This window comes from Amblyraja radiata, chromosome 3 (genome assembly GCF_010909765.2).
Source record: "Amblyraja radiata isolate CabotCenter1 chromosome 3, sAmbRad1.1.pri, whole genome shotgun sequence".
NCBI classification, from domain to species: Eukaryota; Metazoa; Chordata; class Chondrichthyes; order Rajiformes; family Rajidae; genus Amblyraja; species Amblyraja radiata.
This window is the reverse complement of record NC_045958.1, coordinates 113,190,665-113,215,730: the sequence shown is the minus strand read 5'-3', so window position 1 is coordinate 113,215,730 and position 25,066 is coordinate 113,190,665. Positions and strand designations below refer to the sequence as shown.

The following is a 25,066-nucleotide window of genomic DNA, read 5'->3' as shown; positions in this document are numbered from 1 at the left end:
ATAGATAGTAGCTCAGGACTGCTCTCTGGTTGCAGTAGGATGGTTCAGTTGGGCATCATGTTCAGCACAGATATTGTGGGCAGAATGGCCTGTACTGATACTCTTCTATGTTGTTCTGTGTTTAGTTTAGTTTGGTTTAGAGATACAACTCAGAAACAGGCCCTTCGGCCCACCAAGCCCACACTGGCCAGCGATCCCCGCACACTAACACCATCCTACACTGGGGACAATGTTTACATTTACCAAGCCTACAAACCTGTACATCTTTGGAATGTGGGAGGAAACCGAAGATCTCGGAGAAAACCCAGGCAGGTCACGGGGTGAACGTACAAACTCCATACAGATAGTCAGGATCGAACCGGGGTCTCTGGCGCTGCGAGTGCTGTAAGGCAGCGACTCTACCGTTGTGCCAAAGTGCCGCCCTTTTTCTATGCATCAAGTTGCATCACGAACCATGGAATGTTGAGGCATGGAATGATCATTTGGGTTATCATGTGACTGCCGCACTGAATAAAATATTCACAATTCAATCTCCTTGCCATCTTCTCATCAACCTGCATTCTCTTCACTTTAACTGATCTATCTTGTTCCCTTTTGGGACTGGGGCCTGAAGCCCAGGATGCTTCCTCTGCAGTGAGGAGGCTGGGAGAGCTGGAGTTCTGACCTCCTGTTGCCATGGATGCAACTCCATCCTAAAGATGGGATCGTTAGTGTGTTCAGCAAGACTCAGCGGGACTAGAAATCAGAAGGTCATTTGTACTACACTGTAGAGCACTGCTGAAATTCAATTCCATCGACTGTAAGCTGTGATTTCATTCAGGATCGATGCATATCATGACAGCTCTGACCCCTTATCCTGATTCCTGAACTAGGCCCCTTTCTTCAGACCAGGCCTCACATCCTGATTGTTGACCCAGAGGGAGCTGTGTTACTGTCAGGGTGGAAATGCCTTTAATTTGTTCAATTGCAGGAGACATGCATGTAGTTTTAACAGGTTTAAAACAAAGAGATAAGGGGAACAACAAGTATACTTATGTTTTTTATTGGAATACTGTATGTACTGTGCATATATCTACATATGCACATATTTATTTATTTATATATATTTGTTATATGTATATACTGTATATGATAGATATATATTGCCAATACTATAGTATATACAATATTATTACTGTAAATTTATACTATATATTGTATACTGAACATTTTATTGAATACTAGACAAAGTAGGACCCGTTGGGTCCCTGTCACATGGTAGGCCTGGTCCCCCAACGCAACCCATTTCCCCCAACGCAATATTCAACCACTCATCCTTTGCCACCACAGGAGGTCTGATCCCCCAATGTAGTGGCAGGCCGCCCCCAGACCCTGCACCAGCTCCAACCCTATCCTTGCCCCTGGTTCCGCTCCTATTCTTGCTGGAGCGGCAGGCGATAAGAAAAAAAGATGGCGGTCTGAAATTCTGCCAAGGCCAGAATTGTGGCTGAGGACCCTTTGGGTGTCCTTTGTGATGCCAGTTAAGTAAAGACGGCAAGTGGGGGTGCTGTTTGAATCTTTTTTAAGTTAAAAATGTGAATAACAAATATAACATCAATCTGAATAATAGCTGACACAACACACCACAGGACAATGGTGAGTAAGGTGCTGCAAAAATGTGTACCGTTTTGGCATAATTCAGGGCATGAGTCACAGACAGTCACAGAAAACTCACAGGCAGACTCACAAACAAACAAGATGAGAATTTTAGAGATGGGTGGATGGATGGGTGGATGGGTGGGTGTGGGGTGGGTGGTGGGTGGGTGGTTTTGGGTGGGTGGATGGGTGGATGGGTGGATGGTGATGGAGGATGGATGTATGGATGGATGGATGGTAGATAGATGGTGGATGGATGGATGATGGATGGATGGTGGATGGATGGATGGATGGATGGTGGTGGAGGGATGGAGGGATGGAGGGAGGGAGGGATGGAGGGATGGAGGGATGGAGGGATGGAGGGATGGATGGATGGGTGGATGGATGGATGGAGGGATGGAGGGATGGATGGATGGATGGAGGGATGGAGGGATGGATGGATGGATGGATGGATGGATGGATGGATATGAATTAGTAATCCTAGATATGAATTAGTTATCCAAGAGGTGTAGGAAGGAACTGAAGATACTGGTTTAGACTGAAGTTGGACATAAAATGCTACAGTAACTCAGTGAAACAGGCAGCATCTCTGGAGAGAAGAATGGGTGATGTTTCGTGTCGAGACCCTTCTTCAGACTGAGAGTCAGGGGAGTGGGAGTATAGAGATAGTTTCCCTCTCCCCTGACTCTCAGTCTGAAGAAGGCTCTCAACCCAAAATGTCACCCATTCCTTCTCTCCGGAGCAGTAATCCAAGAGGTCTGGACTAATTATCCACAGAGTTAAATTCAAATCTAACTACAGCAGCTGGAGGAATTATGTTGCATAAATTAAAGAGCTTTAAGTTGAGAAGGGCAAAGTTAAAAGGAGATGTGCAGGGCATGTTTTTTACACAAAGGTGGTGAGTACCTGCAACATGCTGCCAGGGGTGGCGGAGGAGGCAGATACGATAGTGGCATTTACGAGGCTTAGTTTAACTTGGCATCATGTTCGGCACAGACATAGCGGGTCAAAGGGCCTGACCCTGTGCTGTACTGTTCTGTGCTCTATGTAAATATATCTGGAGTTATAACCTAATAATGGAGACAATTTAACTGTTGTGTTGTCACTGGGCGGCTTGATGGCGCAGCGGTAGTGTTGCTGCCTTACAGCTCCAGAGACCCGGGTTCAATCCTGACTAAGGTTGCTGTCTGTATGGAGTTTGTATGTTCTCTCTGTGACCTTGTGGGTTTTCCCAAGGTGCTCTGGTTTCGCCCCACATTCCAACCACGTGCAGGGTTGCAGGTTAATTGACTTTGGTAAAAAATGTCAATTGTCCCTAGTGTGTAGGATAGTGTACAAGGTGATCGCTGGTCGGCACAGACTCGGTGGGCCGAAGGGCATGTTTCCACGTTGTATCTCAAAAAAAAACTAACGGGCATAGTTATAAGGTGAGAGAGGGAGAGTTTAATGGAGATTTGCGGGGCAAGATTTATTACATAGATAGTAGTGGGGCCATTGAACGCACTGCCGGGGATGGCTGTGGAGACGGATATGATAGCGGCATTTATGAGGCTTTTAGACAGGCGCATGGGTGTGCATGAAATAGAGGGACATGGATCATGTACAGGCAGATGCCGTCAGTTTAACCTGGCATCATGCTCGGCACAAACATTGTGGGCCGCAGGGCTGCCTTCCTGTGCTGTCGTGTTCCATGTTCAATGTTCTACTGTCAGATAGATAATCCATCTCATCTTTTACAGGAGTGGCAAGGAATTTACTATGCGAGGCGGAAAGCAGGGGACAACATCCAACAGGACGTCACAGTGACACCAGTGGTTGGCCAGGGAGGGTAAGTATCACGGCTTACTGCTGGACTGAACTGACTGCGGCCTTTGATTTAAAACTGCCTGCCATATACATGGCAGAGGGCGAGAGTGTTCTATTTTTAGTTATCGTGGGTTTCAAATCTATTAAAAGAAGAAAATAACTCGCTTAAATTTACTGATACACTTACACAGGATTTATATCGAGCCAGTAAATCTTCCATGGGCTGCATTTCCCTCAACGAAGGGCTAATTTTTAATCTAATAAAAAAAAGGTCATTCGATATTAACCTCGTTGTTCAGCAAGTTTTAATCTTGTTCTCTTCTCCACGTCAAGTTGCTGCTTTGTGCATTGTAATATCTGTATAATAAAGGAGGAGGAGCAAGGGTCATTGTGTCGATTGCCACGTAGAATTTTCACTGTAATACCAAAGTAATTAATCTTGTCGCAATATTCAGAATTATGTTTTGTCTTCATTTAACATTATAGTAATCTAATCTTGTGATCAATACTGGTGATTGAGTGTGACATGTTCAATTTTCCTCCATTAAATTTGAAATAGATTAAAAGCCCATATAAATCCTGGAGTGAGGTTTATTTGTAAAAGGAGCATGTCTCGCGGTGGTTCAAATGTTTCAGTAAATGATTGTCACTCTGACCAGATGACAGTTAATATGTCTCATTACTAGCAGTTATAATCGGAATTTCCATATGCCACAGTTTATCATAGGACTGGTTGATATTCCCGTAGGATTTACTTATCAACCCAGGGCGGCACGGTGGCACAGCTGGTTGAGCTGCTGCCTCACAGCGCTGGAGACCCGGGTTCGATCCTGACTACGGGTGCTGTCTGTACGGAGTTTGTACGCTCTCCCCGTGACTGCGTGGGTTTTCTCCAGTTGCTCCGGTTTCCTTGCAAAGTCATACGGGTTTGTAGGTTAATTGACTTCTGTAAGTTGCCCCAAGTGTGTAGGATGGGAAAGTGGGATGACATGGGTGCGGGTGGTCAATGGTCGGAGTGGACTTGGTGGACCAAAGGTGCCTGTTTCCCCCCTGTCTCTATATTTAGTTTAGTTTAGTTTAGCTTAGAGATACATCGCAGAAACAGGCCCTTCGGCCCACTGAGTCCGTGCAGACCAGTGATCCCCGCACACGAATATTATCCAACACACGCTAATTTACAATTTACAATTTAATTTACAATTTTTACCAAGCCAATTGGCCTACATACCTGTACATCTTTCAAGTTTGGGAGGAAATCGAAGATCTCGGGGAAAACCCACGCAGTCACGGGGAGAGCGTACTAACTCCGTACAGACAGCACCCGTAGTCAGGCTCGAACCCGGGTCTCTGGCGCTGTAAGACAGCAACTCTACCGCTGCGCCACCGTGCCACCCGTCTCTGAGCTAAAACTATGCAGGGTTGGGTAAACAGCAGGGCCATCTAAACAGCATTATAGGCCCCCGGACAAAGCAGTGCACTGGGGCCCCTTCATTACCAGTTTCTTTATGCCAAATCAAATATGCTGAGATGCACTTGCGATGTTCTTCTCCGTTTTCATGTTGTACAATAACATTCTACAATACATAGATTAGCATGGGGCCCCTATGCTTGTGGGGCCCCGGGCAACTGCCCAGCGTGCCCATGCGTTAAGACGGCCCTGGGGTACAGGTCTAGATGGCATTAATGCAAAGTCGGACAACAAATCAACAGTACATTTGCACTGCTACTGAAGTTTGGTTCCTCTGGTGTCAGCGCAGCACTCATCCAGCTACCCCAGACCCCATTTGACGCCAGCTCATACACACAGGTCCACAGCCATAGCTTTACTGTTATCGTGAACCTTCCTCTGCCCTCAGCTGTTTTTCTTCGTGAGATTCAGATTCTCGGCTTTAAGTTGCCATCTGTGATGATGGGAATTTCAGTCACGGTTCCTAAACAAAAGTGGGTGACAAACACAGGAATAGATCGGGGGAATGCGCAGAGTCCTTTGCTCAGGGTGGTGGAATCAACAACCAGAGGACATAAGTTTAAGGTGAGAGTGGAAATATCTAATACGAACCCAAGAGGCCACGTTTTCACTCAGAGAGTGGTGGGTGTGTGGAATATGTTGCCAGGAATAGTGGTTGAGACAAGTGCTACATATGCATTTTAAAGACACTTGGACAGATAGATGAAAAGGAAATGATAACCATTGTTTTTCTTACAATACATAGGATATGTTGCCATTGGCCTGATGGCAGGTTTTTTACATAGTGTAGTGGGTGCCTGGAACACGCTGCCAGGGGTGATGGTGGAGGCAGATACGATAGCGGTATTTAAGAGGATTTTAGATAGTCACAGGAATATGCAGGGAGTGGAGGGATATGGATGACGTGCGGGCAGAGGGGACTAGTGTAACTTGGCATCAAGTCAAGCACGGACATTGTGGGCCGAAGAGCCTGGTCCTGTGCTGTACTGTACTATGTTCGATGTTTACATTAACTAGGAGAGGCATAATCGCTAGAATTTAGAAGATTGAGGGGGGATTCTTATAGAAACTTACAAAATTCTTAAGCGGTTGGACAGGCTAGATGCAGGAAGATTGTTCCCGATGTTGGAGAAGTCCAGAACAAGGGGTCACAGTTTAAGGATAAGGGGGAAATCTTTTAGGACCGAGATGAGAAAAACATTTTTCACACAGAGAGTGGTTAATCTGTGGAATTCTCTGCCACAGAAGGTAGTTGAGGCCAGTTCATTGGCTATATTTAAGAGGGAGTTAGATGTGGCCCTTGTGGCTAAAGGGATCAGGGAGTATGGAGAGAAGGCAGGTACAGGATACTGAGTTGGATGATCAGCCATGAACATATTGAATGACGGTGCAGGCTTGAAGGGCCGAATGGCCTACTCCTGCACCTATTTTCTATGTTTCTATAATGTAATACATGGCTTGACTGGGCAGCCCAAGAAACAAATCGAACCATGCAAAATGGTGACAATGTGATTGATGGCGTGAGTATTGGCGTTTGCCTCCACGGTGAATCATTAGAGAATGTCTTAACTGTTGGTGTTTAGCAATCTGAAGATGTCCCTGTGCTGCTTCCTGTCAAATACTCTTCATGTTTCCATCCAATTCCCTCAGGAGTAAACTGTGCTCTTTCTAGGAAAATCAAGCACTTTGTGTCCATCAAGAAATTGTGTAACGATAGTCATAAGCAGGTAAGACACCTCCACAATGTTATTCCCACTCACGGGCTCTTTCAATGTAACGCAGCAGTCAGAGGTAGCTTGTAGATGGAGTTGCAGCTTTTTAAATGCCGACAAAAGTCATCTCAAACAACGGCAACGTTCTGTGGCCGCAATATGCACCAAATTCTATTTTGAATAGATTTAACGTTTGATGGTACAAAGCTTTATAATTGGGCATCTTTAATTGCGGTTTGAGTCGTGAAACTACATTAAGATCACATTCTCATCGTGCCTAATTACTGCTGTCGCTACTGAAGATGCTCTTCTCACTCCTCAATATCTAAGCAGTTAGCTTTAACTGGAGTTTCACTCAAGCAGCTCTCCATTCTATTCACCGCACCATGGCTGCAATCACTGTGAAGTGTTGCTGCTGAAAATCTTATTATCCACTCGGTAAAATGGGCTCACTTTTCTCCTTCCGGGAGGAAAAGGGGAAGCAGGCACGAGAGTCATAGAGTCATCGAGTGATACAGTGTGGATACAGGCCCTTCGGCCCAACTTACCCACAAGGACCAAGATGTCCCATCTACACTATTCCCACCTGCCCGCGTTTGGCCCGTATCCCTCCAAACCTGGCCGAACCTGTCTAAATGTTTCTTAAACGTTGCGATAGTCCCAGCCTCAACTACCTCCTCCGGCAGGTTGCTCCATACACCCATCACCCTTCATGTGATAAAGTTACCCCCCCCCAGGTTCCCATTAAATCTTTCCCCGCCCTTAAACCTACGTCCTCTTGTTCTTGATTCCCCAACTCTGGGCCGGAGACTTTGTGCATCTACCTGATCTATTCCTCTTAGCGACAGCCACTTGAGTACGTCAACTCTTGACGTTCCTGATGCGAAGACAAGATTTGCCTTTCTTCAAACTTCTCTTTCATTCCCCTTTTCTCCCTACCCTTAATGTAGTTTAACACCACATACCTCATCATCTGCCACACCATCCATATGGATTTCCACAAGATCATTCAGATTAGATGAAGAAGGGTCCTGACCCGAAACACACCTTTCCATGTTCTCCAGAGCTGCTGCCTGACCCGCTGAGGTTCTCCAGCACTTTGTATCTTATTCAGAACCCTAGTGGGTTTTAGATCCTTGTCCAGCTATATAACCATATAACCATATAACAATTACAGCACGGAAACAGGCCATCTCGGCCCTTCTAATCCGTGCCGAACACTTATTCTCACCTAGTCCCATCTACCTGCACTCAGACCATAATCCTCCATTCCTTTCCCGTCCATATACCTATACAATTTTTTTTTAAATGATAAAATCGAACCTGCCTCCACCACTTCCGCTGGAAGCTCATTCCACACAGCTACCACTCTCTGAGTAAAGAAGTTCTCCCTCATGTTACCCCTAAACTTCTGTCCCTTAATTCTCAAATCATGTCCTCTTGTTTGAATCTTCCCCACTCTCAATGGAAAAAGCTTATCCACGTCAACTCTGTCTATCCCTCTCATCATTTTAAAGACTTCTATCAAGTCCCCCCTTAACCTTCTGCGCTCCAAAGAATAAAGACCTAACTTGTTCAACCTTTCTCTGTAACTTAGGTGCTGAAACCCAGGCAACATTCTAGTAAATCTCCTCTGTACTCTCTCTATTTTGTTGGCATCCTTCCTATAATTTGGCGACCAAAACTGCACACCATACTCCAGAATTGGCCTCACCAATGCCTTGTACAATTTTAACATTACATCCCAACTTCTATACTCAATGCTCTGATTTATAAAGGCCAGCACACCAAAAGCTTTCTTTACCACCCTATCTACACCTAGACTTGAGTGCTGGAAACTCTCCAAGCACCTCTCCTCTGGTACTGCCTGCGTACGGTCAGCTAGCTCGAGCACAAATTGTGAATCAAAACAGTTTTAGATTACTTGAAACAGGCCCAAACAGCGCAGAAACAGGCCCTATGGCCCACCAAGACTAGGTCAACCATCAAACGCCTGTCCACACTAGTTCTATGATATCCCACATTTGCTCCCATTCCTTAAACACTAAGGGCAATTTACAGAAAACAATTGACCTACAAACCCGCACTTCTTTGGAAACAGGCCCTTCGGCCCACCTAGTCCATGCCAACCATCGATCATCCGTTCACACTAGTCCTATGTTATCCCACTTTTGCAAGCACGCACTACACACAAGGGGGCAATTTGGAGGGGGTCTCCAAATCTGAGGAAGGACATTATTACCATAGAGGGAGTGCAGAGAAGGTTCACCAGACTGATTCCTGGGATGTCAGGACTGTCTTATGAAGAAAGACTGGATAGACTTGGTTTATACTCTCTAGAATTTAGGAGATTGAGAGGGGATCTTATAGAAACTTACAAAATTCTTAAGGGGTTGGACAGGCTAGATGCAGGAAGATTGTTCCCGATGTTGGGGAAGTCCAGAACAAGGGGTCACAGCTTAAGGATAAAGGGGAAATCCTTTAAAACCGAGATGAGAAAAACTTTTTCCACACAGAGAGTGGTGAATCTCTGGAACTCTCTGCCACAGAAGGTAGTTGAGGCCAGTTCATTGGCTATATTTAAGAGGGAGTTAGATGTGGTCCTTGTGGCTAAGGGGATCAGAGGGTTTGGAGAGAAGGCAGGTACAGGATACTGAGTTGGATGATCAGCCATGATCATATTGAATGGTGGTGCAGGCTCGAAGGGCCGAATGGCCTACTCCTGCACGTAATTTCTATGTTTCTATGTTTACAGAGACCAATTAACCTACAAATCCGCACATCTTTGGAATGTGGTAGGAAAGTAGGCGCCTGGAGGAAACCATTGCGTTAACAGGGATATCGTGCAAACCCCACACAGACAGCAGCCGAGGCCAGGATTGAACCAGGCTCTTTGGTGCTGTAAGACAGCAGCTCGACCATCTGTGTCACTGTGTCACCCTAATCCCCTGATCGTACTCAACAAGGCCACGTCACCTGTGTAGGAAGGAACTGCAGATGCTGGTTTAAACCGAAGGCAGACACAAAGAGCTGGTGTAACTCAGCGGGACAGGCAGCATCTCTGGAAAAAAAGAATAGGTGACGTTCTGGGTCGAGACCATTCTTCAGAATGAGAGTCGGGGGAAAGGGGAAGTACCGTCTATATCCTTTGTTCGCCTTTCCCCTGACTCTCAGTCTGAAGAAGGGTCTCTATTCCTTTTCTCCAGAGATGCTGCCTGACGCAGTGAGTTACTCTAGCATTTTGTGTCCATCTTAGGCCAAATCACCAGCTGACCGATCATGTTAACTTTTCCTTTAATGCTTGCAGGAATTTAACATACACTTGCTGATTAGTAAACACTGCTCTTGGTGCTTTCACACGCTCACCAGCCGTGGGTGTGGAACATACAATGCTGTCATATTCTACTCAGTTGGTTCCATGTGAATGCAAAGTTAAAATGTGAAAGGATTGCGCGCTTTCCACTTGAGTCCACTTTCGACTCTTGGGAAAATTCATTACTGAACCAGCTTAAAGTTGATCTCATTAGCTGTACATCCAGTGTATGTTGTAAGAACATGTGGCACCTGTTTGTCTATCCAAATCAAATTTGCCCAATTAGAGGAAATAAGGAGCTGCAGATGAAATGTGTGTGAAGGAACTGCAGATGATGGTTTACAAAACCAGGCATAAAGTAACTTAGTGGGTCAGGCAGCATCTCTGGAAAAAAAAATGATTGGTGACGTTTCAGGTCCCAACCCGAAACATCACCCAACCATATTCTCCAAACATGCTGCCTGACCCGCTGAATTACTCCAGCACTTTTTTTGCCTGACTAGAGGGCGGCACGGTGGCCCAACGGTAGAGTTGCTGCCTCACAGCACCAGAGACCCAGGTTTCATCCTGTCTATGGGTGCTGTCTGTACAGAGTTTGTACGTTCTCCCTGTGACCACGTGGGTTTTCTCCAGGCGCTCCGGTTTCCTCCAACCCTCCAATGACATGCAGGTTTGTAGGTTAATTGCCTTTGGTAAAATTGTGAATTAACCTAGTGTGTAGGATAGTGCTAGTGTACAGGAATCCCTGGTTGATGTGGACTCAGTAGGCCAAAGGGCCTGTTTCCATGCTGTATATCTAAAGTCTAAAGGCTGGTCAAATTCTTGTAGTTTATTTATTTTTTGCTGGTATGTCTTATAATCTCCTATGAAATCCATCCACACCACGTCAGATACTATTTAGTTTGTTCAGTGGGGTTCATGGTGTAGTGGTGAAGTGAAGGGTCCAATAATTCATAGTTTTGAACCAAAGTCACAGAGGTATGGGTTCAAAACCCACCATGGTAGGTAGGTAAATAATTGTTTTTAGTGGGCGGCCACGGTGGCGCAGTGGCAGAGTTGTTGCCTTACAGTGCTTGCAGCGCCAGAGTCCCATGTTCGATCCCGACTACGGGTTCTGTCTGTACGGAGTTTGTATGTTCTCCCCGTGACCGCGTGCGATTGCTCCGAGATCTTCTGTTTCCAAAGACACTCCAAAGACGTACAGGTTTGGGGATTAATTGGTTTGGTGTATGTGTAAATTGTCCCTAGTGTGTGTAGGATAGTGTTAAAGTGCGGGGATCGCTGGTCGGCGCGGACCCGGTGGGCATGTTTCCGCGCTGTATCTCCAAACTAAACTAAACTAAACATGACAGAACACAGAGTTGTAATTACCTCTAGATAACATTATATCCCACGATATGAATTTAAAAGGATGAGGGGGATCCCATTGAAACCTACCACATAATGAATAGCCTAGTTGAAGTGGACATGGAATGGATGTTTTCAGTAATGGGAGAGCCTAGAACCACAGGGCACAGCCTCAGAATAAAAGGACGTACCTTCAGAATGGAGATGTGGAGGAATTTATTTAGCCGGGGAGTGATGAATCATGGAATTCATTGCCACAGGCGACCGTGGAGTCCAAGTCAATGGGTATTTTTAAAGCAGAGATTGATAGGTTCTTGATTAGTAGAGGGTCAAAGGTTATGGAGAGAAGGCAGAAGAAAGGGGTTGAAAGGGAAAAGTAAATCAGCATTGATTGAATGGTGGAGTGGACTTGATGGGGTGAATGGCCAATTCTGCTCCTGTGTTTTACGGGATTATGGTCTTATCCACTGAACCGTGGCGCTGCTATTGACATGAATATAGTTTAAACTGTTCATCTTTTGAGAAATTTATTTTTTGGAGTCCAAAACCTGAAATGCTAAGACTTGCTCCAAACAAATGCTTAGATTGGGTCTGTGCCGACCCTTGCACAATGCAGCCTGAGGCTCCAGACTGTTTCATTCTCCTCTGATCCTACTTAAATCTGTACAGATTAGAGGGGGTTGAATTTAAATTTCAGCGCTGGATAACCGAAGTCCTTTTGTAGCCCCGTCCTTGGAACATAGCGGTGAGCTGCCAAGCATGAACAAGTGTCCCAAAGCAATTACCCAATTTGGAGCCTCAGGTTTTGGGCTGAGTTGTAGAGTCATAGAGTCGTACAGCATGGAAACAGGCCCTTCGGCCCAACTTGCCCACACTGGCCATCTACACTTGTCCCACCTGCCTGCCTTTGGCCCATGTCCCTCTAAACCTGTTCTATCCATGTACCTGTCTAAAGGGCCGGTCCCACCAGCATGCGCCTGCATGCGGCAAGCACGACCTAACGTGGTCGCTTGAGCCGTACGGCCTCGCGGGGCCGGTCCCACTTCGATCGCCGGAGCCGTATGGAGTTGTGCGGAGCTGGTCCCGATATCGCGCGGGGCTCCAAAAAACTGACAGAGTTCAAAAATTCCGCGCGGCAACGGCTTTCCGGCCCGCTGCCGCCTCGACGCCGTACGCACCGTCTCGACGCCGTACGCCCGTCGGGCTTCGCTCGAACTTCACGTCCACTCACTCGACCTCTGTGCTTACGGCGTCGAGGCGGCTGCGGGCTTAAGGTCGCGCTTGCTGCATTGAGTCGCATGCTCGTGGGACATGCCCTTAACTGTTTCTTAAACGTTGGGATAGTCCCTGCCTCAATTACCTCCTCTGGCAGCTTGTTCCACACACCCACCACCCTTTGTGTGAAAAAGTTACCCCTCGGATTCCTATTGAATCTTTTCCGCTTCACGTTAAACCTATGTCCCCTGGTCCTCGATTCTCCTACTCTGGGCAAGAGGCTCTGGGCATCTACCCGATCTATTCCTCTCATGATTTTATACACCTTCATAAGATCACCCCTCATCCTCCTGCCCTCCTCGGGTGCAAGCAAGGAGGCAGGAGGAGTCCGTATGATCGTAGAGGTTTACGGGTTAGTGAGGCTGCACAGACCCAGGTTATTTTACAGAGAGGACTACTTCCAATCCCCACAAATTTTAGTTGACACTTGCCTTTGCAGGCTCCTCTCTTTTCCATCACTTATACATCACTCCAGGACTCGTGAAGTAGCTGGGAGAAAAATCTGAGTGCTCCGGTTTCCCCCACACATTCCAAAGACGTGCAGGTTAATTGTAGGTTAATTGGCTGCTATAAAATTGTTCCTAGTGCGTAGACTCCAACGAGAGTATTGGTGAGTGTTGGTCAACGCAGACCCGATGGGCCGAAGGACATGATTCCACGCTGTATCTCTGAAACAAAAATTAAAATAAAACTAAAACCGGTCCTATTTTTTGTGGATCTGCACCATGTTCTGTCTTTACATCTTCATGGAGCTACTTGTAATTTGGAAGCCATTTAGAATTGAGGGAGTACAGTGGAGCAGCGGTAGAGTTGCTGCCTTACAGCGCCAAAGAACTGGGTACAATCCTGACTTACAGGTGTTGTCTGTACAGAGTTTGTTCTTTCTCCCTGGGACCGCGTGGATTTTCTCCAGGTGCTTCGGGTTCCTCCCACATCCCAAGGACATGTAATTAATTGGCTCCTGTAAATTGCCTCTAATGGGTAGGATGCAAAACTGGGATACATTGAATTAGTGTACATGGTGATCGTTGGTCAGTGTGGACTTGGTGGGCCAAAGGGCCTCTTTCCATGCTGCATCTCTAAACTAAAGCATAATGGGCACAGTAGGAGGCCATTTGGCCCATCAGTACATTGGCAACTCCTCGTAGAACACAGCTGTGCAAATTATTACCACTCTAATAGCCAGTTTCCTTTTGAAAGTCCTAATTGACTGTTTCCACCGCCTTCACAGGCAGTGAATCTTGATCTCTCATTATCTTATTGCTTTGCCTTTATAATATGTCTGTTGTCAGGACCTATTTCCAGTACTAGCTATCTGTTCAATGAGGCACTTTTTAACATGCATCAAATTTCATATTTACTCAAGCACTAACACACTTGATTAGTTCTTAAACGATAAAAGATATTGCTCGTGAATATTTAAGGTCAACCAAGCAGTGAGGGATTATTGAGACAGATTTCTTTTTGTGTGGCTTTCATTACCTGCTGGTCTTTAGAAGTAGGAACGGAGTATACTCCAAGAAATAAATTCATCGAAAATATTTCTTCGGAATTAATCCCCTTTCTATTTCCATTCCGTTCCATCAAGGTCATTTAAAATCACGGGAACATAAGACGATAAGGAAAGTCATGGAGTGCATTTTCATCCATACTCCGGCCCCCCATGACACCATCCCCACACTTAGAAACGTAGAAAATAGGTCCAGGAGTAGGCTATTCGGCCCTTCGAGCCAGCACCGCCATTCAATATGATCATGGCTGATCATCCACAATCAGTACCCCGTTCCTGCTTTTTCCCCATATCCCTTGACTCTGTTAGCCTTAAGAGCTATGTCTAACTCTCTCTTGAAAACATCCAGTGAATTGGCCTCCACTGCCTTCTGTGGCAGAGAATCCCACAGATTCACAACTCTCTGGATGAAAATGATTTTCGTCATCTCAGTCCTAAATGGCCTACCCCTTATTCTTAAACTGTGACCTTTGGTTCTGGACTCCCCAACATCAGGAAAAATTTCCCTGCATCTATCATGTCCAACCCCTTAAGAATTATATATGTTTCTATGAGATCCCCTCCCATTCTTCTAAATTCCAGTGAATACAAACCCAGTCGATCCATTCTTTCATCAGATGTCAGTCCCACCATCCCGGGAATTGACCTGGTGAACCTACGCTGCACTCCCTCTTGAATCTTGAATTTTACCTCAACTTCCTTCCTCCGTATCTCCATATCTTGATCATTCTTCACGTGGAGCAGATTGCTTTGAAACAAGATGAGGGTTCGCTTTTTACTGGTCCAACACTTGGATTTTCTTCTCCTCTTCAAAATAATTAAATGTATGGTCCAGAGATTTGTTTTCCAATAACATAATGTTTTAAAATTGTCACCTGTGGTCTCCTTTGAAAGCTTCGTGTCAAATTCTCCCCGAGCTTTCCTCAAACACAAGCTTCTGATCTAAGTAGATAGACACAAAAAGCTGGAGTAACTCAGCGGGACAGGCAGCATCTCTGGAGAGAAGGAATGGGTGACGTTTCGGGTGAGACCCTTCTTCAGTGTTGGAGTGAAAGTCAAATAACTCAACTTGCTGGAAATCTGAAATGAAAATAGAAAAAGCAGGAAATACTCAGCAGGTCAGGCAGCACCTGTGGAAAGAAAAACCGAGTTAAAGTTTCAGTTCAACAATCCAAGCTTCGACCTGAAATGTTTCGACTTTGTTTCTCTTTCTACAGATGCTGTCTGATCTTTTGAACGCTTCCAGCATCTTCTGCTTTTATTACATTAATATTTGTCTCGTTCCTTCAGTAGAGGTTACAGTGGGTGAACTCCACCAGGGATTCAAACCTATTAAATACAGACCAGTCTTGCAACAAATACTTTCTAAATCTGGAGTCATAGTCATACAGCACAGAAAAAGGCCCTTCGGCCCAACTCATCCTTGCCGACCAAGATGCTCCTTCTAAGCCAGTCCCAATTACCCGACCATATCCTCTAAACCCTTCCTATCCGCATAACTGTCCAAATGTCTTTTAAATGCTGTTGTAGTATTTCATTATTATTATTATTATTATTATTATTATTATTATTATTATTATTATTATTATTATTATTATTATTATTATTTTAACACTATCTGATTCCCGCTGAAGCTTTGCATAATTCCATCGTTCTTGAAGAACAGAATTAAGAATCTGGAACAGAAATTGGGATTAGCAAAATGTCATTTCTTATATTCCTCATTCATTTATTTTATTCCTCATGGTCAAACTACCAAAATATTTGTAATACAGTGGCTTGCAAAAGTATTCATACCCCTTGAACCTTTCCACATTTTGTCATGTTACAACCACAAACGTAAATGTATTTTATTGGGATTTTATGTGATAGACCAACACAAAGTGGTGCATAATTGTGAAGTGGAAGGAAAGTGATACATGGTTTTCAAATTTTTTTACAAATAAAAAACTGAAAATTGTGGCGTGCAAAAGTATTCAGCCCCCTTTACTCTGATACCCCTAAATAAAATCCAGTGCAACCAATTGCCTTCAGAAGTCACCTAATTAGTAAATAGAGTCCACTTGTGTGTAATCTAATCTCAGTATAAATACAGCTGTTCTGTGAAGGCCTCAGAGGTAAATGCCCTTATGGTTAAGGTGCATTAAGTTAGGGTTACATTACTGGGCTAAACTTTGTGGGTGTAATGATACCTTCCCAGCAAGGTGTTTGTTGCAAGAGGTTGATGATGGTAACAAATATAACACATTTTTTGTCATTATATATCAGTGGGCTGGGAAGCTGGGTTTGGAACAACGGGGTCTTATAAAGCATGCAATAAGGCTACCTGTGCCCTATTGGGTTCTTCCTGAACTGTTTATTGAGCTTGCTTTTCTTCAGGAAAAAGATAAGCGCGAGGTGACTCCAAGAATAGTGGAATATCTTAATTAAATCAGTGAGAGCACTTTGATTGTTTTTACAGATGGATCTAAAGATCCAGTTAGTGGGAGAGCTGGGTTTGGAGTGTATGTGGAGAAGCTTGGGTTGAAGATTGACCGGCGCATTTCTGATGGAAGCTCTGTTCTCACGACTGAATTAATGGCAATTCAATGGGCTCTAAGGTGGATTGAGGAAGCCAGTTTTAGAGAAGTCATTATCTGTTCTGATTCTGCAGCTGCTCTTGAAACTTTAAGAGTAGGGAAATCTAAAGCTCGTCCTGACATTCTAAATGAAATCTTGAGTGTGTTTTCTAGAATTGGGTTTGTGTGTAACATCACTTTTTACTGGGCTCCCGGGCATGCTGGGGTGAGGGGGAATGAGCAGGTGGACCTCATAGCAAAGGAGAGTTTAAGAAGAGAAATAGATATCCATGTATCATTGGGGAGAGTGGAACTGAGAGAAATAATTAAAGAGGGCTTAACAAAAGAATGGCAGAGAGGATGGGAAATGGAAGTCAGGGGTAGACACTACTTTTCTATACAATCTGAAGTTAGGAAAATATGTTTCTGTACATCTTTGTCCTGTAGGGACTCAGTTAAACTGTGTAGATTGAGGTTGGGACACTGTGGGTTAAATTACTATTTGTGCATTGTAGGGAAACATGTTTCTGGCTTGTGGGAGTAATGAGACAGTTAAGCATATTTTCCTAGAATGTAAAAAGTATAGGGTAGAAAGAAAGGTATTGTTTGTTAGACTGACAGGACTTGGAGTTGAGGCTTTTTCTGTTTTATCTCTGTTTGGACACAGTGAGAAACATCAACTGATATCCAGGGCTGTTCTTCAATTCCTGCAAGTTACAGGACTGTATGTAAGAATTTAGTTCAAACTTTGACCTGTGGAGGGCAGTAATACGCTTAGCAGCGTCTACACTGCCGGAATCCTACAAGAAGAAGAAGCAGTAGGCCTCAGAGGTTTGTTAGAGAACATTAGTGAACAAACAGCATCATGAAGCCCAAGGAACACACCAGACAGGTCAGGGATAAAGTTGTGGAGAAGTTTAAAGCAGGGTTAGGTTATAAAAAAATATCCCAAGCTTTGAACATCTCATGGAGCACTGTTCAATTCATCATCCGAAAATGGAAAGAGTATGGCACAACTGCAAACCTACCAAGACATGGCCGTCCACCTAAACTGACAGGCCGGGCAAGGAGAGCATTGATCAGAGAAGCAGCCAAGGTAACTCTGGAGGAGCTGCAGAGATCCACAGCTCAGGTGGGAGAATCTGTCCACAGGACAACTATTAGTCGTGCACTCCACAAATCGGGCCTTTATGGAAGAGTGGCAAGAAGAAAGCCATTGTTGAAAAAATGCCATAAGAAGTCCCGTTTGCAGTTTTCCACAAGCCATGTGGGGGACACAGCAAACATGTGGAGGAAGGTGCTCTGGTCAGATGAGACCAAAGGTTTTTGGCCTAAATGCAAAACGCTATGTGTGGCGGAAAACTAACACTGCACATCACCCTGAACACACCATCCCCACTGTGAAACATGGTGGTGGCAGCATCATGCTGTGGGGATGCTTTTCTTCAGCAGGGACAGGGAAGCTGGTCAGAGTTGATGGGAAGATGGATGGAGCCAAATACAGGGCAATCTTGGAAGAAAACCTGTTAGAGTCTGCAAAAGACTTGAGACTGGGGCGGAGGTTCACCTTCCAGCAGGACAACGATCCTAAACATACAGCCAGAGCTACAATGGAATGGTTTAGATCAAAGCATATTCATGTGTTAGAATGGCCCAGTCAAAGTCCAGACCTAAATCCAATTGAGAATCTCTGGCAAGACTTGAAAATTGCTGTTCACAGACGCTCTCCATCCAATCTGACTGAGATTGAGCTATTTTGCAAAGAAGAATGGGCAAAAATTTCAGTCTCTAGATGTGCAAAGCTGGTAGAGACATACCCCAAAAGACTTGCAGCTGTAATTGCAGCGAAAAGTGGTTCTACAAAGTATTGACTGAGGGGGGCTGAATACTTTTGCACGCCACACTTTTCAGTTTTTTATTTGTAAAAAAATTTGAAAACCATGTATTATTTTCCTTCCACTTCACAATTATGCACCACTTTGTGTTGGTTTATCACATAAAATCCCAATAAAATACATTTACGTTTGTGGTTGTAACGTGACAAAATGTGTAAAAGTTCAAGGGGTATGAATACTTTTGCAAGCCACTGTATATACAAGCCTGCATGGATCTTTATTCCTGACTGTATAGTATATGCTGTTTTGCAATCCTACACTTTACATCTACAATCCTACACAAAATTTCGTTCAGACCGAAAGGTCTGAATGACAATAAACCGAATCTAATCTAATCTAATCTAATCACAGAATTGATGTTAATTTATTTAATCGAGGAATGTTAAATAATAGTATTTCCTCCATCAGATCTATAATGTGCAGAGTGATGAGAAATCTACAGAAGAAAATTCTCAATCAGGTGAGGAAATCCAATTTAGTTTTTAAAAAAATTGCAAATATTGTATTTGTTGATCTCCGTTAATTGTACAGCAAGTCTGAAGAAGGGTCTCGACCCGAAACGTCACCTATTCCTTTGCTCCATAGATGTTGCCTCACCCGCTGAGTTTCTCCAGCATTTTTATCTACCTTCGATTTTTCCAGCATCTGCAGTTCCTTCTTAAGCAGTATTTATACCAGTCAGTTATGTGGGGAAAAGGGAGGGGATGTGGTGGGGAAATAAGATTTTCGATACACTGTGGCCAGTTCCCTTGGGCATACCGAAGAATGTCTTTCACCGAGTTGATGACCTTCCAGCAGCACTCGATGTCAGTCTCTGAATGTGTCCCTGGGAACAGGCCGTAAATCACAGAGTCCTCTGTGACGGAGCTGTTCGGGATAAAGCATGCCGGGGACCCTTGCATACTTCTCCAGACTCTCTTTGCAAATACACTCTGCAAAGAGGTGGGCAACCATCTCCTCTCCATAGCAGCCGTCCCGAGGGCAGCGTGCTTTGGCAGTGAGGTTCCGACGGTGCAGGAAGGATCTGACTGGGAGGGCTTCCCTCACCGCCAGCCAAGCCAGGTCTTGGTGCTTGTTGGTGAGTTCTGGCGATGAGGCATTTTGCCAGACAAGCTGGGCAGTCCGCTCTGGGAACCACGCCACCGGATCCATCGAGTCCTTTCCCTGCAGTGCCTGCAGGACATTCCGTGCTGACCACTGCCCGATGGACTTGTGGTCAAAGGTGTTGGTCCAGAAGAACCTTTCCGCTAACGACAGATGGGGCGGCAATGTCCAGCTGACTGGCACATTGCGTGGCATCTGCGCCAGGCCCATCCTTCGCAACACCAGGGACAGGTAGAACCTCAGCAGGTAGTGACACATGGTGCCCACGTGCCTTGGCTCTACACTCCGCCTGATGCAGCCACACACAAAGGTGGCCATCGGGGCGAGGGTGAAGTTGGGCACGCATTTACCCCCATTGTCTGCTGACGTGTACATTGTGACCCGTCGCACCAGGTCCATCCTCGACCCCCAGATGAACTGGAAGACGGCCCGGGTGATCCCTATGGCATAGGAGGGAGGGACAGGCCACACCTGAGCCAAGTACAGCAGCCCCGAGAGCACCTCACACCTGATGACCAAATTTGTTCCTGTTATGGAGAGGGAGCGTTGTCTCCACAGCTCCAGCTTCTTCCCCACCTTGGCTATCCGCTCCAGTCAATTCTTCTCACACGCCTCAGCCCCCCCCCCCCCCCCCCCCCCTCCTAACCAGATCCCCAGCACCTTTAAGGCTTGATGGTGAAGGGGACGGAAGATCGGTCGGGCCAGTTGCCAAAGAGCATGGCCTCGCTCTTCCTGCGGTTCACCCTGGCTCCCGTGGCCGACTCAAACTGGTCGCAGATGCTGATCAATCTGCGGACCGACCCTGGATCCGAGCAGAAGATGGAGCACATGGATAGGTGACATTTCGGGTCAGGACTTTTCTTCAGACTGATTGCGGGGGAGGGAGAAATGGGAACGAAAGCTGGAAGGGAGGAGGGAGATGACAGACCATGGCCAGTTATAGGTGACTGCAGGCGAAGGCGGTGGGGGGGTTGCTAGGCAGATAAAGGGACAAAGGCCAGGGAAGAATAGACATGCAGCACAGTACGCCACATGCGATTATCAAACAGTACAACTCCTCCCTCTTCTGTCGTGGGGTAGACTGATTCCCCTTTCCCCCCACCCCATAACTGGACTTTCCACTTGTCACTTTAATTTCATGTATCATGGATCTAGTTGGGGTTTTTTTTTACTGTTAGCAGACCTAATTTCCCTCCTGGGATGAATAAAGTTCTATCGTATCGTATCGTATGGTGAGCCCAAAAGAAAAGGATAGAAGAGTCGCGAATTCCTAAATTAGGGGATAGAAAATGTGTGAGTTGTGTAGCCATTGGAAACTATGCAGGCGGAGGGGGAGGGGAGAAAGCAGTACCGGATCAGCTAGGGTTCAGGGGACGGGAGTTGGTCAGGGGGAGGAGAAAAGTGGGGAGAGGTTCATGTGAAAGAAAGAACAAGGTGAAGGGGGCATTTTTTGGATTACTTACCTAAAATTGGAAAATTCAGTGAGATTTTGAAAACTATAAATTGCTTATGGTTTTGTTATTTAAAGACAGATTTAATCACCTTGGAGGAAGCTTTACTGGTTTGATTCCTTGAATGAAATGGATTCCATCTTGGAATAATTGGATAGATTGGGCACAGACCTTGTGGGCCGAAGGGCCTTTTCTTGTGCTGCCCTGTTTTATGTTCTGTATCTTTCTCTTTCACAGATTCACAATCGTTGAGACATAAGGATAGACGAAAAGGGTCCATTGATGTCAGATCAATAACATCAAAAAGAAGTGATGGTAAGAACACCTTTATTGAATTTTTATTTAGCTATATGTTCAAAATAACGCTGAGACCAATGGCATATGAACCTTAGATGAAGATTGGATATGCATTTGGAATGTTATAATGACAACGAGCTGCCTGAACTGCACCACGCCATCATTACAGTTCAGTTACTGTAACAGCAGCGAATTGCAGACTCCCTCACCACCAAAATACTCTGATTGGTGTGAAATTGCCGTAGTTTTAAAAGATTGGGGAATTGAAGGCTATGGGGAACAGGCACAGAAGAGGAGTTGAGGCCAGCATTGTTTGGTTTGGTTTAGTTTAGTTTAGTTTGGTTTATTGTCACATGTACCGAGGTACAGTGAAAAGCTTTGCGCTCATTACAATCATTGATTTTCTGAGTGGCGGGGCAGGCTCAAGAGGCCTGATGGCCGACTCCTGTCCTTGTTCTTGTCCTCCTGCGTATTTTGTAGCAGGTGTAAATTAAATTAAATTCATTGAAAAAAAGTTAAATCCTGTCATTTAAGTCTAAGCATACATTGAACAAACTATAAATGTCACTTTGATCATTCACCGTGATACTGAAAATTAAGTATTACATGAGGAGGAATCCCTTTAGTCAGAGGGTGGAGAATCTGTGGAATTCATTGCCACAGATGGCTGCAGAGGACGTCAATGGATATTTAAGAGGGAGTTAGATGTGGCCCTTGTGGCTAAAGCGATCAGGGGGTATGGAGAGAAGGCAGGTACAGGATACTGAGTTGGATGATCAGCCATGATCATATTGAATGGCGGTGCAGGCTCGAAGGGCCGAATGGCCTACTCCTGCACCTATTTTCTATGTTTCTATATTTCTATGATATTTTTAAGGTATAGATTGGCAGATTCATGATGAGTACGGGTGTCAAGGGCTATGGGGAGAAGGCAGGAGAATGGGGTTGAGAGGGAGAGATAGATCAGCCATGATTGAATGGCAAAGTAGACTCGATGGGCCGAATGGCCTAATTCTGCTCCTTTGACATGAACTCATGAACTTATATGTGGAGTACCATTTCGTGATAAACCAATTGTTATCAGGTTTTTTTTGTTTTCTTTTTACTTATTCTTTCTCTTCTAACTTAATCAATTATTTCAGCCCCATTAAAATGAGACACAAAGTGCCAGAGTAACTCAACGGGTCAGGCAACTTCTCTGGAGAACGTGGGTAGGCGACGTTTGATTTCAGGACGCTCATTCAGACTGACTGATTGTAGTAGAGTGAAGAAAGCTAGAGAAGGGAAGTAGAGGGTGGGACAAAGTAATAGTTGGAAAGATTTAAGTGGATTTACCAACTGATTTACTTCTAATTCATTAGTTTGGGTGTCAGAGGTTATGGGGAGAAGGCAGGAGAATGGGGTTAGGAGGGAGATATAGATCAGCCATGATTGAATGGCAGAGTAGATGGGCAGAATGGCCTAATTCTGCTCCTATCACATGATCTTATGAACTCTAATTTACAATTGATTCCTAGATTCAGTGAGGTATAATTCATAATCCTTCCATTTGATGGTTAAGATTCGGTTAGTGTAGGATAAATGTGAAGAACTGCTTAAGGGCAGGTGCAGTCTCGGTGGGCCTGTATGTCTCTGAGATACTTAGTTGCCTAGACTATTCATCTTTCTCAGTAAATGCTGGGCTTGCACGGTGGCGCAGCGGTAGAGTTGCAGCCTTGCAGGGACCAGGGTTCAATCCTGGCTAGGGGGGGCTGTTGTACAGAGTTTTTACCTTCTCCCTATTACCATGTGTGTTTTCTCCGGGTGATCCGGTTTCCCGCCACATTCCAACGTCGTGTGGGTTTGCAGGTTAATTGGCTTAGTCATAGAGTGATACAGTGTGGAAACAGGCCCTTTGGCCCAACCTGCCCACACCAGCCAACATGTCCCAGTTACACTAGTCCCACCTGCCCTTATTTGGTCCATATCCCTCCAAACCTGTCCCATCCATGTACCTGTCTGACTGTTTCTTAAATGTTGGGATTGTTCCTGCCTCAACTACCTCCTCTGGCAGCTCGTTCCATACACCCACCACCCTTTGTGTATAAAATCATGAGAGTTAATAATCAGGTAGATGCACAGAGTCAATGAATCGAGGACCAGATGACATAGGTTTAAGGTGAAGGGGCTTCTGTACGTTGTCCCTATTGTGTAGGATAGAACTAATGTATGGGTGATCACTGGACATGCTCTTCACCTGCTCATGCTGAGGGCAGGATCATTATTTGAAGAGCTAATTTTGCAATGATGGTGTATTATTGAGTTTATATTAAAGCTGTATCTATCATGTGCTACAAAGTGCCCCAATATCTGATCAAACATGAGTATGTGATCAGTGTGAATATCTGCAAGAATCTTCTTCGATACTCATTTCAGCTGGAAGTTCACACAATCGACGACATTCCTCAATGGCCAGAATTCATTCAATGACAATCGAAGCTCCAATTACAAAGGTAAGTTGGCGAAGCACTTCTTAAAAAGGTAACATAGTTTCTTTGAACCAAATATGTTTTAAAGATTTTATCAGGCCTTGTCGGAGGGAATTCTGTGCTGTTTTGTACTATACGGGTGGCACGGTGGGGTAGCGTTGGAGTTACTGCCTGTCAGCCAAGTTCGATACTGACTACGGGTGATGTCTGTATGGAGTTTGTGACCTGCGTGGATTTTCGACCACACTCCAAAGCCGTACATGTTTGTAGTTTAATTGGCTTGGAATAAGTGTATAAACGTGAAAAAAATTGTCCCTCGTGTGTGTAGAGTAGTGTTAATGTGCGGGGATCGCTGGTCAGTGCGGACTTGGTGGGACGAAGGGCCTGTCTCCGCGCTGCATCTCTAAACTAAACTAAACTAAATTAAATGAAACCCGTACCCTGCACTTGTCTTTACTCAGATTGGCACAAACACAAAATTAAACAGAATTACCCCTTACAATTGGCGTAGTCGGCAGGATTCCGCACGGGATGACCATCAACAATGTGGCTCCTAATCGGATGAGTGGGTTTAAATTTACCACCCATAGTTAGAGGAGCAGATTGTTGCCGGGTTGTATTGATTGTAAGTTGTAGTATCGAAAGAACAAAGTGGAGGAAAAGAACTGTCTTATTTTGTGTTTGTGCCTATCTGAGTAACGCCAGATACAGGGTACAGGCAAAGCACAAAATAGCACAAAATTCCCCTCCTAAAGGCATTATTATTATTTGTTAATAATTTCTCAGTGCCCTTAAAATAGTCAACCATTTTCCCACCTTGAAATTTGTACCCTGCAAATATCTCAGCCAATAACTCCATGTAGCATCAGCTTTTGCACACACATAGGGGCAGCATGGTAGCGCAGCAGGTAGAGCTGCTTCCTCACAGCACCAGACACTCGGGTTCAATCTTGCCCTCGGGTGCTGTCTGTGGAGAGTTTGCATGTTCTCTCTATGGTCGCGTGGGTTTCCTCCAACATCCAAAAGGCGTGTGGGTTTGTAGGTTGGTGAGTATGTGAATATATACATGCACAAACTTTTTTTTCTCATTTTTATTATATACGTTTACAGTGTACTATTTTTACATTCTGTTGTGCTGCTGCAAGCAAGAATGTCATTGTTCTATCTGGGACATATGACGATAAAACAAGCTTGACTCAATGGACAATAGACAATAAACAATAGGTG

At 44.9% G+C, this 25,066-nt stretch overlaps 1 protein-coding gene across 1 annotated transcript in view; it reads left to right on the top strand.

The window, feature by feature from the left end:
- Positions 1 to 25,066, top strand: part of pde8b (phosphodiesterase 8B) — a 217,728-nt gene that overhangs the window by 156,158 nt on the left and 36,504 nt on the right. Inside the window, exons 9-13 of the mRNA XM_033018611.1 lie at positions 3,375 to 3,463; positions 6,582 to 6,636; positions 18,928 to 18,979; positions 21,312 to 21,389; positions 23,787 to 23,863. Of these exons, the coding sequence (XP_032874502.1) occupies positions 3,375 to 3,463; positions 6,582 to 6,636; positions 18,928 to 18,979; positions 21,312 to 21,389; positions 23,787 to 23,863 (351 nt within the window). The remainder of the gene's footprint in view (positions 1 to 3,374; positions 3,464 to 6,581; positions 6,637 to 18,927; positions 18,980 to 21,311; positions 21,390 to 23,786; positions 23,864 to 25,066) is intronic.